This window comes from Temnothorax longispinosus, chromosome 7, assembly GCF_030848805.1.
Source record: "Temnothorax longispinosus isolate EJ_2023e chromosome 7, Tlon_JGU_v1, whole genome shotgun sequence".
Lineage (NCBI taxonomy): Eukaryota > Metazoa > Arthropoda > Insecta > Hymenoptera > Formicidae > Temnothorax > Temnothorax longispinosus.
The window spans coordinates 21,604,288-21,619,681 of record NC_092364.1 but is presented as its reverse complement, the minus strand read 5'-3'; the positions used below and the strand labels follow the sequence as shown (position 1 = coordinate 21,619,681).

The following is a 15,394-nucleotide window of genomic DNA, read 5'->3' as shown; positions in this document are numbered from 1 at the left end:
CGTAATATGGCGCCACTAAACACGTGACGTAGCATGTGCGAATACTGCGAATGGCGAGCACAGGCGAGCAATGGCGATTGGCGAGTAACCGGAGTGGAGTAACTGGAGTAAACTGCAAGCTGGCTAACGGCCGGTTACGCTAACAAAGAATAAGATTTCAGTATTGTAAAAATATTGATATATTTTAATTTTTCAATTACTTGTCGTGCAAGTTATACACTTACTTTTAACTGGACGCGGTATCTGTCGCTACAATTATTTTCCTGCGTTTGGGATAAGAAGAGACACAGACCTAACCTACGACCTACGACACGTTCCAAAATGAGCAAATATAGGCGAGAAGAAACGTCGAGTGAGGATACGGACAGCGAGGAGGAACGTCGCAAGACGGATATTAAGGAGAGAGACAGCTTTGCGAGTCGTCTCAAAGCCAAAGATGAAAGCAAGAGGCGCAACGTTGCCATGCCCGCTGGTTCCGGGGCTGGTAAATTGCTAAAAGAATATCTATGAACGTTAAAACAAGGATAAGTTACTCATTGCTCGTTATTACTTGCAGCCGAAGCAGCAAAGAGGCTTAAAATTATGGAGACTGATACGAGAGATAAGCTGATACCAAAATTGAGAACTGAGTCTCGTAGGAAATACCTGGAGAAACGTAAAGAGGACAAAGTTGCAGAGTTGGAGGCCGATATCCTCGACGACGAATATCTATTTGATGAAAACATGTAATTCTCTCTAAATCATGTGTATATAGAATTAATATCTTTAGGATATAATTATCGATTTAATAACCATCTTTTTAATATAGTTTAACAGAGAAAGAAAAGCAAGAGAGAGCCCATAAGAAGCAACTGTTGCACTTGGCGAAGGAGCATGAGAAAGCAAGGGAACTCGAGCGTATGCAGCGCTATCACATGCCTCTTGAGGAGGGTAAAATGGAACCAGAACCTGACACGACAACGGACAAGGAACCACCGCAATCAGAGCAAAGCAAATGGGAATCAGATCAGATGTCGTCAGCTGTTTTTCGTTTTGGTGCTAAAGACAGGAAAGGTATATATGCTAAACTGTTAAAGATAAATAATATTGTTTATATGCTCTGTCTTTCTCTTAAGTAATCGTATAATCTTTTATTATAGCTCAACAGGAATATAATCTTCTCATGGAGGATGAGATGATAGAATTTGTTCAAGTGCTACATATGCCTGGACATAAGGATAAGAAACGTGAGGAAAGTCCTCCCGCGCATGTTAAAAGTTTGCAAACGATACAGGAGACGAAGAAGAGTTTACCTATTTATCCCTTTAGAAAGGATTTGATACGAGCTATCAAAGATCATCAGGTAAGTGAAAAACAGATATTAGGGTATAAGGTGTCAAACCACATGTGAGAATACAGAGAATGTAACGTATATGTATTTCAGGTTTTAATAATAGAAGGTGAGACAGGATCAGGGAAGACAACGCAAATTCCACAATACCTGTACGAATCTGGATTTGCGGATGACGGTAAGATTATCGGGTGCACGCAACCGCGGCGCGTGGCGGTCATGTCAGTGGCAGCGAGGGTAGCCCACGAAATGGCTGTTAAGCTGGGCAATGAAGTCGGCTATGCCATTCGTTTTGAAGATTGCACATCGCAACGTACTCGTGTCAAATACATGACCGATGGTACACTGCATCGAGAGTTTCTCAGTGAACCTGATCTAGCGTCATACAGGTACATTCATTGCTTGTAGAATCAAGAAGAGTAATTAAGAAGAAAACATGAGAAAAATAAAAAATTTAAAAAGAATTACAAATAACTTTTATTATTACTTAAAAATTATTGATGCTGTTCAGGCTTTAAATCTTAATATATTGATAAATTATGATAATAGTTATTTTTTATTGCATGTTTCAGCGTAATGATAATCGACGAAGCGCACGAACGTACTTTACACACCGATATTTTGTTTGGACTGGTGAAAGATATCGCGAGGTTTCGTCCCGACTTGAAACTGCTAATATCATCGGCTACATTGGATGCCACAAAGTTCAGTGAATTCTTCGACGATGCTCCTATATTTAGGATACCCGGACGCCGTTTTCCCGTTGATATCTATTACACAAAAGCCCCAGAATCAGATTATATTGAGGCATGTGTAGTCTCCATTATCCAAATTCACATAACGCAACCGCCGGGTGATATATTGGTATTCCTGACTGGTAAGTAGTATGATATCTAAAATGCTATTGTATAGTATAATAAAATGTATTTTTGTATACCAGGGCAGGAAGAGATTGAGACGTGTCAGGAAATGTTGCAGGAAAGAGTGAGACGATTAGGGAGCAAATTGGCAGAACTTTTGATTTTACCTGTTTATGCGAATTTACCGAGCGATATGCAGATAAAAATATTTCAACCGACTCCACCTGGCGCGAGGAAGGTAACATTTTCCTTAGAAAATTTTTTCCTTAGACAACTTTTCAAAATCCTTCGTGTGTGAAATTTAAATCTTTGTTTCTTTTCAAGGTTGTACTGGCGACTAATATAGCGGAGACGTCATTAACTATAGACAATATAGTATACGTGTTAGATCCTGGTTACGCGAAGCAGAACAATTTCAATCCACGCACCGGCATGGAGAGTTTAATAGTCGTGCCGATCAGCAAAGCATCCGCGAATCAGAGAGCGGGACGCGCGGGAAGAGTAGCACCTGGAAAGTGCTTTCGCTTGTACACAGCTTGGGCTTATCAGCACGAGCTTGAAGATAATACAGTGCCTGAAATTCAACGGATTAACTTGGGTAAGAATCAATGATGTATCTTGCTAAAATTATAAGTTATATACTTATCTTCTTTAAATTTAATTTGTCAAAATATTTCGATGACGTTTGTAGGTAACGCAGTACTTACCTTGAAAGCTCTCGGGATCGATGATTTGATGCACTTTGATTTCTTGGATCCTCCACCGCCCGAAACATTGATCTTGGCGATGGAACAGCTGTACGCATTAGGCGCGTTGAACCATCGCGGAGAGTTAACAAAACTCGGACGTAGAATGGCTGAGTTTCCGCTGGACCCGATGATGGCGAAGATGCTATTAGCTAGCGAGAAGTATCGCTGCTCGGAAGAGGTGGCCACCATTGCGGCCATGCTTTCAGTGAATGGCGCTATCTTTTACAGGCCAAAGGACAAAATTATACACGCCGATGCTGCGCGCAAGAATTTCCACGTACCCGGCGGTGATCATCTGACTCTCCTTAATGTGTACAATCAATGGGCACAGAGTGACTTCAGTACACATTGGTGTTACGAAAATTTCATACAGCACAGGTAAGTCGATATTGTGCATCTGTTATCAAGTTTTATTTGTTAAAATACATTTGATTTATCTTTTAGATCCATGAAACGGGCGAGGGATGTTAGAGAACAGCTAGTAGGCCTGATGCAGCGTGTCGAGATGGAATTGGTCTCGGGAATTACAGAAACAGTCAATATTAGAAAGGTATGTTAACATCACAACGTGCTGATATTATTGATTTCTTTGCAAAATAATGGAAATATTTTTGTATTCAGGCTATTACAGCTGGTTATTTCTACCATGTGGCACGCTTGTCGAAAGGAGGTTGTTACAAAACTGCAAAGCATAATCAACAAGTCGCAATACATCCAAATAGTTCCTTGTTCCAGGATCTTCCGCGTTGGCTCCTTTATCATGAACTTGTCCTTACTACCAAGGAATTTATGCGTCAGGTATGTCAACACAAAATAATTGATTTGTCTAAATTTAATTTTGTAAGTTTATTGGGATTCAAGCATATATGTGTATTGTGTAGGTGACAGAAATCGAAAGTAAATGGTTGCTCGAAGTAGCGCCTCATTATTATAAGCCTAAAGAAATAGAAGATTCAACGAACAAAAAGATGCCGAAAATAGCCGGCAGATCACGACCAGACGGAACAAATTAAACATAATTCTGTACTATCTCTTAACTGTGATATTAAATTACATTTTTTTGTATATATGCGTTTTTATATGATATAGCAAATAAAATGATATACATATAAAAAAAGAATTACTGCTCACCTGGATTCAATTTTTTGTTACCACGTAGCGAAACTTTATTTTGAAAGACTTATAGATGCAACAGAAATGTCATAAGTAATTTAGATAATTTTTATATTAAAAAAACCAAATAGCTAGATGTGCAAGCAATAAATTCAATTATTTTTAATTGAGCCAATTTTTTAAATAAAAAATTTAAGATATTTTTTCTTCATTAGTTCGATTCATTCTAATTTTCTATTTTTATATTGTATAATAACTTGCACATCGTTAAAGAAGCTATTTCTAAAATACCACTCAGGTTTGTAATATTTTGTGCACGATGAGAAGACGAGGCACTACGCGATAAGTAAATTATAGAGCACATTAATATTCCGAGGATTGCATTTCTCAGTTTTAGCTGCGGTACATGTTTGGACTGGTATATGCAACGGGGCAGGATGAAATGCACTATATATCATTCGTTATTCGGAGAATCCTTGTAATTGCGTTGAGGGATATTCCATAATAATCTTGATGTCGCATAGCACATTAACTCCATAATGCACAAACGATCCTGTGTGAAAGGGGATATAATATCGACTTGCGGTGTCGTTAATGCGTCGCATATCACGCGATAACTCGTTTTTGAAATAAATCTCAAATATACAGCTCCTACAAATAAATGCAAATGTTTAAAAAGATTTCATAAAGAAGACATCTAAAGAAACAGTTCTACGTTACTTTTATATTTAACATTAAACGTGATTGTCTGATTGCGATACATATCTCATTTGTGTAATATAAATAATAAATGAAAGTTCAGGGGAGAGGCGAAATGTGAGATATAAAAATGGGTTCCAATTTTTCTGATATTACTTAGCTGTCTCTAGTATGGAAGTTGAAAAGATGCCTCATAAATGACAAATGGTAATTGAAAAAGTCGAATAAATGGGGATAATGGAATGAGAAAAAAGTGAGAAACGAAATTACTTTTGCGACAATCCGTAATGGAATTGCGGGAAACTCGAGACATCGATATCGCTGATATTGCAAACACAGCGAGAAGCCATTCAAGCAAGTTTCTCCAAACTTTTCCGTGATTTATTTCAGTTTATGATTGCAAAGACAAATACACAGCATCGTTGTAAATACATGGTCTCATCCGCGCTCTCTTCCCATCTCTCATTCTTTTTTATTGCTCTGCTTTCTCTCACTTCCTTTCTTTTCTCTCTTATTCACTTTGCTCGATAATACTTTGCTTCCATAATACTTCAAATGAACATACCTGGCATTTATATCAACAAGTTATCGTCTGGATGATTACGTGGTCTTATAGACTTAATTCGCTGGATAATATTTATCTTTCCGATTACCATCCACCTCATCTCGATGCTTCGCCGCAAACGCTCTCTCGTCTAAACGTGCTTCGTAATTTCATTAACGTCTTCCTGGCCTGTATCTCCTGCACGAGGCAATATTTGCGAGAAGACAAACGATCGATGATACGATTGTTTGTTGATTTACAAGCGTACATGATCTACCCGGTATCCCGTTATCCACTGAACATTTTACCGCGTATATCGCCAAAGCTTATTTTGCATTTCACAAACGCAAATTGCTCCCGATCAATTTTGTTGTGACACTTTGACAGAACGTTATTAATGAGTGTTAACCACATCAAACATTGTTTGTTCGGTACACCGAGCAGCGCTATTGATCCTTTATCAGAGTTTCCTGTCTTTTAACTAGTATTTAGATCTGCAAAATTAAACGCTTGCCTGACAAAAATTTACTCTTTTATAATCTTTCGCGGTAAATTTAATCCTAAATAATAATAATAATATAATCATAAAATAATATTTTCTTGTTTTTTGAGCTATCGCAATGCCACGATGACTTTCCAATCTCCCCTAGAAATTGCTGAAAATGTTCGGCAGACAACGTCTTACTTTTCCGCCTTACTTGATGGAGACTTACATAAAAAATGAACGTGAAGAAAATGTTATATTTTATTAGTCATGTCGTGTGAGTAAAACGACGACCAGTGACATAATTAGATAGCGCAAGCGTATCCGATATTGCCGTCATTTCAGCAACAATGGTCGTCAGAAATGAGAAAAATTTAAATTTCAATTTTAAGCAGTTTGAGTTGATAAAAGAAAGGACATCTATTAATTAGTAATTTTTTCTTTTTTAAATTCTATATTTACGTTCAGTAAATGTTATATACGAATAAAAAGTAAATTTAAATATGTCTTTTGTATTCTTATTTATTATAATTTCCCTAAGCGAGAAAGCGTCCATTTCATATTATTTGGAAATTGGATGAAATAAAATCTTGTCATTTCTGACGACGAGAAAGCTATTGTCGCCGTTTATCACAATCTGCCTAATACATTAGATTATAATTAGTCTAGAACTATGTTTACTCCTAAGTAGCGAGCGTCTAGTGGCTCGTAAGTTGACGTAGAAACGAAATGAACGCATGTGCACTTTCGGCATTTCGAAGTATATAGACATTACAAACGAAAAGTGTGTGTCGCTTTTCAATTCCTATTCATTTCATATGCGTACGCAGATTTCGATCAGTCGTTGCTCTGTAAATTAAACATCATCCGCCATGTTATGTAGTAATATTATAGTATTGGATGTTACCCTACACTATTACGTAAATTCAAAGGCTTACGTTTCGGTTATAAGACGCAGAATTGAATGGCAAGGCTAAAGTTACATTTTCAAATATGTAATATATCATATAATTTAGACAGGGATAATTAATGTGAAATCATTTTTTGATTCTAACATTGCATCCACGATGTAAGCTTAGATTGCGATATTTTACTGCGACGTTCTCCTCTCCTTCGTACTTACGCTTATTATATTTATTCAATCGTTCCTCGTTAATGGTTATTATCTATATACATTACATTACGCGTAATTCGTGAAAATAAATCTGACATCGTTAAAGATAATATTGCGACCTTTCTATTCAATTCTGTTGCTTGTGTGGGATATCTTATTTAGTTTCTTTATTAAAAAACTCTGTACGAGAAAAGTTGCGCAAGCAAACCTTCGTAAGGCGGCGAGAAATCTTTTGCACTTGAGAAATTTCCCAAAGAGTACTTCTCTAACTTCCGAATCAAGTGAAAAGCGTAAGATGTATCTAGCATCATGAGTCAGCTTGAGGTTGCGTTCTTATTTAAACGTGAAATTTTTATACACGATCGCGACAGTTCGGCGCGAATCCATCCTGCCGCATCACCTATTCGTAATGTATTCGTTTCGTCGCAGTTTCAATTAATGTACATTCAGACTTGTCATTACGTATGTACTTTGGAGACAAGCCAAGATTGAAAATTTTTATACATAGCTATATTTCAACAGTAATGCTCGGAAGTATGATCGCTAAGCATTATCGCGCGCTTATACACAATACTGTACAATTATGATTCAGCAAGAGTACCTCTCGCGATTTTCTTTTCGCATTATCAGAGCACATCTCAAGGAATTTTCACTGGACGACAAAACACGAGACGTGTTTCGTTCACTTCGATTATGTCAACTATGTACGTACATTATGGTTAAATGCTATGGGTGCTAAACCGAAACTTTTAATAGAGCCATCCACGTTTTCGTCCACATTTCTCTTGTTTAAATAAAATATTAGAGATTGTGAATTTTAAGCATCTGTATTACTTAGATACTCATATGGCTCTTCGCTTATCCACATCTTTACATTATAATAAGTAGGTATAATAAAAAAATGTATAATCATAGCTTAAATTTATATTGCTTAAGCGACAAGAGTTCTTCTCACTAAGCGTGTCGTCCAGTTTACGCGTTAAAATGTGCTCCAATTTCGATTCTAGCGAATTAAATTCATAAATAGCGATATCCTTTTAGTGCAATGCAATATTTTCGCCCGCTTAAAAAAAATCACGAGTAATGTCGCACCATTGTCGTTCGTTTGATTTTTCGGACGATTTAGGGAAGTGTTTCGCAAAAATATTCTAAGATAGAATCGTTCTCCGCCGTCGTCGATTAACGTTAACTGTAATTAACGTCAATCGCGAATTTCGGTGGAATTTCGGTTGGCTTTGTTTACGAGAACGAGTCATGCTCATTAACAGTATCTACGAGAATAACGGCGCGCGGCTTGATTCTCTGGAATAGCTGCAAAGGGAAGAAGCAATATTGTGTTGGACACTGTCCGTCGTGTCTTAATGCTGGCAGAATCGATCTTGGTATAAGGATAGACGATTTGAACAATATATCCTAAAATTGATGAAGATATTACATCATTAATAAAAACAGAGGATATATTAACAAGACGGAGATAATAATTGCACTAGAAAATGAGACATCCTCAACTTTTTTGAGAATTATTTGAGAAAGTATTTAAAAATAAATGTAATATTAAAATTGCTGATTTCTCTCACTCTCGCACCTAAAATCGCAAGTAACCGCGCAAGTGAATCCACTTAAATGTAACAATATTCAGAGTTGGGCATCCAGATATATTACACAACACCGAGGAAAACGCTGGGTAGCAAGCGGCTGCAATATATATGTATATATTGCATATATGTACAAGAGTTTCACGTATCCTCTTCATCCGGCCGCGCGCACGGAGCAAAGGAATTAAATCCACTGTCAGCGAAGTCCCCGCGTACCACCGCACAGCATCCTTTTGAATGCCTGCCGAAATTCCGGCGAGAACACAGTATAAATAACGGGGTTGAGGGTGCTGTTGAAGTAGCCGAGCCACAGGAATACACTGGACACGATTTCTGGTGGCTGGCAGGTTCGGCATGTGGCTTGCAGCAGCGCGGCGAAGAAGAACGGTAGCCAGCAGGCGACGAAGGCACCCGTGATGATCGCCAGGGTCTTCGCCGCCTTACGCTCGCGCTTCGACTCGATCGTCTCGCGTGTACGCTTCGTACACTTGACCACCGGCTGCTGCTGGCTCGTGCTGGTCGGATTCGTCAACGTCGTCGTGGTGGTGGTCGTTGTCGTCGTCGAAACCGCCGTCGGCGTCACCGTCGTTGACGGTGTGGCATTCGCGCCGTTGTACGACGACGACTTCTCCGGCGAGATGGACGAGTGGTCCGGGGTGGTTCTCGTGATGGTAAATGCCGTCGACTCCTCGCGGGGCCTACAATCAGATAAATCATAATTATGTTGGCCGTGGCCCGTGAGAGAGGGAGAGAGTAGCTCATCCGTTCTCAGCTCGTTATCGCGCAAATAATGACGGTGGCTGAAACACGACGCGGGGTCGGCGATATTAAGAATCTTTATGAAAGGCCGTCGACAGAAGAGATCGTGAAGAAGCGATGGAAGGGTGGCTATATAGTACTTGTATATTCTTTTCTTGATAAATACTGAAATATGATATTTCTCGGATAGTTGCAGAAGATATATTAATTTTTACAGTTAGCTACAGAATATGGAAAAGTTAGAATTAATTATTATATTAATAATTATTAACATTGATATGAGAAGAGAAAAAATAGTACGTAAGTTAGTCTGTGAGTTTATGCGTATTTTTGATGAATTTTGAAGCAAGATAAACAAATAGAGAAATTATTTTCTGTTCAATAGAAATGTAAAAAAATAGCAGAAAAATGCAAGATTATGCATACTTGTTTGAAAATAAATAAGTAATTACAACAGCGTTGTTTTGGAGCAATGTTAAGCAAATAGTTACATAATATTAATGATAATTTAATAACATAATTCATTTTAAAGGCGATAGAGCTCAAAAGATATGCTAACTATTAAGCAGTAATAATGTTCTTTTTACGACAGAACGATCAACAGGTAAACTCATACCTTTATTCTCGTGGCCTGCACTGGTCATTGAGATAAAAATGCTTAGAGCATGCTAAGCCACTTGAGATAAAATACTGGGTGCTATAAAAATATTTATTTACAAGTTAAATTATGAACCCTATAAAGAATATGTTCTTGGCAAGATATAGGGGAGCGGACTAAATCTTGTGAAGGATTTACGCTCATTTCTCAACAGCTCGGCTGTGAGATTTATTCTACGTGGCTTAGCGCGTTGTTACTCCCCAAGCTCTTCAAGTTTATTGCAACTACGAAAGGCGACATGTTCGATTACACGTTTCAGATTTAGGTAGGGATTCCGACATTGTGACAAAAGAAACCAGGAAGGGAGCAAAAAGGCAACAACCTTCTCGTGACAAGCCTGAGGATGCCCCTTCGTTCACGCGGCGGCTGAAGAATGGTGCCGGGCCTCTTCCTGATCCTCTTACGAGCCGCTTGGAATATCCTCCAATACAAGAATAAAATAACTAGTAGTGGAAGATAAAACGTTGCGCAAGTTGCGAAGATCTGTAAGATAATATACATATATATATATATATGTATATATTTTTAAATAATATATAATGTTCCTCCCTCGTCATACATCATACACTTCTACATTAAAAATTATTGGAATTTAGATCTAAAAGTAACGTTTATCTTGCGAGAGAACAGAGAAAATGTAAATTTATCCCCATTAAGATAATCATATTTTTATATCTCTATTAATTAACTAATTTCTGAAAGGCAAAAGTCTGTCTATGACGTAAACTAGGAGTAACTCAAAATTCCGCATAACGTTCCTCGAAGTGTTAACACTTTCCGCCAAATACACGAGTGCAATTCCCAGTTGCGAATATTAATCAAGTATTCGGATCCGCTCGCAATTCTCCGGAAGCACTCACCTGATATGCAGGATCTTGCGACACGAGACACGTCCCTTGGGCTATGCGGACCAAATAATCAGGATCCTTCCACCCGAGCTGAGGCGCTAATGAGATTCCTAAGGATACCACCCACACGGTGACGATCATTGTGCCGATTCTTCTCGGATTCCTTGCCTTAAAATAGAAGTGCCGCGTTAATGATTCCGTCATTTCATCGTTGTAAAACTAACTAAATAACTAACGTTTTCTGCGTACTCTTTTCTACGTTTCAATGGCTTGATTTTTAGTATATGTCGCTTAAATATTTATGATGCAATTTCCATATATTTTTCGTGCAAAGTTGGTGATGTAAGCTATGCCATTATACATTTTTACCATTGTTATAATATATTTAGTAGAACTCTAAATTAGAATAGACCGTTAGAATAAAACACTCTTTACTAGCCCGATAAATTTTATACTTCCCGCAAAACCTGGCACACTACTAAGAACACTGTCTTGTACTAGTAAATTAAACTTTCAATTAGATTTGCTCGTAAACCTAGTTTTTTTCGAGAAACGGAAAGAAAAAAGAGAGCACACGTATTATTCCGCTCGTTTGAGAAAATTGCGGCCCGGCGCCTGCTTTATCTGCGTATTTTCTTGGCGGTTACACGACTCAAGCCAATTCCTCGCATGCATTATTTGTTAAGATAATTGACTCAACTTGCCAGTTGAGAGAATCGATATACGCCTCTTTTCATCAGTTGGGAAATGCAAGTTAGCCGTTAAATTTGATCGGGATGATCGCTACGCAGTTTATCGAGTTTTAAGCTAATTCCGAACTAACTTTGAGCCATTCATAGGGGAGAGAGGGTATACGCCGAGGATATTACGTAACATATTCATCTCACACTGATCAGATATATTTATGGACAGGAAGTTCTGGTCGTTTCACTCACACTTTATGGCCTTATCCTTTTTCATACTTCATGAGTAGTGTTCTCTATATAATTCTCGTTACATCAACGTGCGCGCACGAGAGAGCTGAATTTGCCTTCGCCCAATTTTCGACGAAAATTTATGAACGCGTTCATGACCCTATTCCGTAGTATATGTGTATAGATCCGAGTGTACTGAAATATCTGTCTCGCAGACTTGAATACCGAAAAAGAATCGGACTTTTATTACACTTTTGATAGTGTAAAATGATAAAACGAACGATGTTTATTCGAGTTTCAAATTGAAAGCATGTTAAAAATGCAGGAAGATTCCAAAAAAGAGAAAAAGATTAAATCTCTTCCGGTAAATACAAAATGCGTATAAATTTGTAGGAAGGAAGAATTAATGAGAGCGGTGGAGAAATTTTCCAGCTACATGGTGCAAAGCTGTAATGCACGTTTTCATATTCTATGTACGTCATTTTGCCGAATTGATAAAATTGCATTTCGATGCGTCACAGTGATCTTCTGGGTATTCAAAGAGATCTGCGAGATGATATGTAGTTCCGTTCGTGTGTTGCGATCTCGATCGCGTCAACTCCCACGCGGCGCTTCCCTATCTCGTGGCGTGGCGTGGTGAGTGGCAGTGTCAACGGCAGCGGATAACGAAGACCGTATCGTTCGCATCGTATCCTGAACAATTTCCGACTTCCTCTCGATAACCGCAAGAGCGTTAATTAACCTGTATATAATTGATATCGGTGACTGCCCAATATCTGTCGACCGCGATAGCCACCAGATGCAATATCGAAGCTGTGCAGCACAGAACGTCGCTGCTGGTCCACATGTCGCAGAGCTCCGGACCGAGTGACCACGCCGAGTTTATCTGCAATAAACAGAATTATCTATCAAAAAGCGTGAGCTTAGCGCGTCGTGCGAGCTCACAAGCGAGAAATCGATGCGGCCACGGGAATCGCAAGTCCCTCACTGTCTCAGAAGTTAATTGGCCATTGTTCCTTTTCGCTTATTACCGCGGCCATAAAAGTGATATAAGAACATTTTCTAAAACTAAGGATATAACACCATAATTGATAAATTGTTACGTAATAAAAATTAATCAAAATCTGTCTTTAATAATAAAGAATCTACATTCAAATTTAATTTTGCTTTTTTGTCAGTGTACACCTATCGCACATTTAATTTTTATTCGCTGTAAATTTTCTTAAAACTATTTAATTTGGTCATCTCCATCACGATATTTTCACGATGATTTTATATGCAAAAAACAATTTTTGCCAGTTTTTAAGCACGTATAACGAATCAAATCTCGTCGGGTAAATAGAATTTATTTTTATTTGCCCTGAGTATGCGTTCGGGGTGTTGATTAGTATGTTAAGAATTGCACATAGTTTCGGGCGACAGTTTTCCACGTAGTAGGGAGCACGAGAAAATACGGATTGAGGGTCGAAAGGGAAAACATCCCAGCCGAGCCATGGTGGACGGAAGGACAACGGAGAGCACAGGAAGGGTGGCGGTAAGAGTGATAGAAGAGCTGGCGAGAGAGCGGAGAAAGGAACTGATGCATGCCTGCTTAAAAGTCCATTCATGGTATTGGAATCTATCTTCGAAAGCCAATCGTCCCTTGTCCTCCTTTCAGCACAGCCAGCGCGGCGGCCCCTACGCCCATAGACATCCGTTGCTTTATACTTTGAGATTAGAACATTCCGGAAGTTGATGAGTCGCATCCATCTTCCAGAAATATAAACACCTCTCAAAAGTAGCATACGAAAGTTGATGGAGAAGCAGTTTTAACGTCGAGGATCGCTCGAGATTCTCGCGACAAGGGGCCGTGCGCTACGATCTATCATATGTGAAATTATTAATGGTACGCAAGACATTTCTGTGTCATACACATATCCGTATTAAACTTCTCACGCAAGTTGAGTTCGGAAACTTTTGGGATAGATCGCAATTGATGCAATTGATTAAAATGGCAGAGAAATTATACCTTTGCATTAGTCGATTACTATGACAATAATGGCGCACAAAGCGAAAGCCCTTCTTAACAATTCTTCTCGTATCGAGCATCTTCTAAAGTCTCCGAAGGGTTTAATCAAGCGTCGCGTGTACACGCGCAGTTAATGAAGCCGTTCGCGTGCACGTTTCTGGGCGTCCGCCGATAAACGCCGGGCGAAAGAGGCGGTTGTAAAGCGGACATCCATCAAATGTTCGAATTAAACGGCAGACGTATAAATTTCTATGTGTCCGTGTTAAGAGGATGGATGCGCGATGCGCGCGTCCCGTTGATCTAGTATACGGCGGTAAAAATCGCTAATGCGCGTCTGCCGTTGCCTGAACGGTGGATGAAATAGAATTGCGCCACATTAACGATATAACGCGGAAAGGATATCGATACGTCAATGAAGAAGCAGACTTAAAGAACACGAGATGGGAGAAGAGAGAAAGTTATTTTACGCTGCAGACGTCTGTGAAAAGCGAGACGGATGAATCGCAGGTGCGTGTCGTAAAATGTAGCCGGAGTGTGGAAATTTAATATGAGGGAAAAGTAGAACGAGGAAAAAGGGAAGAGGGAAAAAATGCTGAGAGTTACGGAAGCGCGCGTACAGGAGACAAGGTATATGATAAAATGCGAGAAGCTGCGTTAGGAAAAGGAGGGATCTAAATAAGGATATATATCGGAAAGATTCCATGCTAGACGAGAAGGCCGCTGTTGCGTGTAATGAAGCTAAATGGATATATTCTGGAATGAAAGAGCGAGCGCAAGGAAATATTTTCACGTGGATCGCGATCGTAGTAAAATTCGTATCATCAACGCGAATTTCTGCATATAATCTTGACGCTTATCAATTCTGCTGTATTTCAAATACGCGAGACGTGCTTAAAATAAAGCACGGATCGTATTTAAAGATATACGGCAGGATGGCCGCGCTCGGACGTATTATCTCACGGTAATCTGCGCTGAAATATCCTTGTTAATTAAATATAGCTCGCGAAGCGCCCCCGGTAATTAACGCGCTTATGTTATTCCTATTATGTTGCCGTTTCTGCTTATTTACTTTACTACCGTTTATTAAGTATAAATGCAGGCGGCGCGCGGCGTAGCGTGGCGGAGCTCCTCTACGGCTGAATCGAAAGCTAATCATTCGTATGTACATACGCTATATCGCTTGTTATCTCTGTATACTCGCACGTTAATTGTTGAATATGTATATGTGTAACAACGTTCTCCTCATCGTTTGCGTTTGCGCTGGGCATACCGAAAGAGATATCTCCGCGTAGAAAACTGCACTTTAGCTCGTAAAGATCGCGGTCGTGACATTAAAGTCTTTTTCGAGATTATGGCATTTATAAAATGCCACGATCGAGATAAAATTTTAATAAAATACGCGCATTAAAATTCCACGTGTATTTCCTCGAAATCACGATACATAATATTAAGCGTTTAATTACGCGACGTGTTGTCACATATGACAAAGTGAACGTTACTGAAAATTATCTCGTCATAATTACTGCACGTAGAGTCAATTGCGAATTTTATCGTAACTTTCGCGAATCGAAGTCTCGCGTGTTAATAAATTATTGTTGAATTTTTCTTCGTACATTCGTATTTTCTGGTAATTATCTTCATTACTGAAATATTCTCCGCGAAAATTTGTGAAACTCGAACAAATTGCTGCAGTTCATGCACAGCATTTTCTCAGGATAT

The 15,394-nt window shown here is 38.9% G+C and overlaps 2 protein-coding genes across 8 annotated transcripts in view; one reads left to right on the top strand and one right to left on the bottom strand.

The window, feature by feature from the left end:
* The first annotated feature begins 62 nt into the window (after positions 1–62).
* Positions 63–4,059, top strand: L(2)37cb (lethal (2) 37Cb). The gene is made up of 12 exons (XM_071784663.1): positions 63–484; positions 557–725; positions 809–1,053; positions 1,140–1,342; positions 1,424–1,719; positions 1,903–2,207; positions 2,271–2,428; positions 2,515–2,788; positions 2,882–3,317; positions 3,384–3,489; positions 3,561–3,737; positions 3,821–4,059. Exons 1-12 carry the CDS (start codon positions 322–324, stop codon positions 3,950–3,952), a joined length of 2,664 nt encoding a protein of 887 aa, XP_071640764.1. The 5' UTR covers positions 63–321; the 3' UTR covers positions 3,953–4,059.
* A 1,047-nt stretch (positions 4,060–5,106) lies between these two features.
* The window catches only part of 5-ht1 (serotonin receptor), a 109,813-nt gene continuing 99,525 nt past the window's right edge, over positions 5,107–15,394 (bottom strand). For all 7 annotated transcript variants that reach the window (XM_071784665.1, XM_071784664.1, XM_071784669.1 and 4 more), the window contains 4 exons: positions 12,410–12,553; positions 10,766–10,921; positions 10,228–10,388; positions 5,107–9,186 (listed from right to left, as the gene is read on the bottom strand). In XM_071784665.1, the coding sequence (XP_071640766.1) occupies positions 8,685–9,186; positions 10,228–10,388; positions 10,766–10,921; positions 12,410–12,553 (963 nt within the window). In that variant the 3' untranslated portion in view covers positions 5,107–8,684. The remainder of the gene's footprint in view (positions 9,187–10,227; positions 10,389–10,765; positions 10,922–12,409; positions 12,554–15,394) is intronic.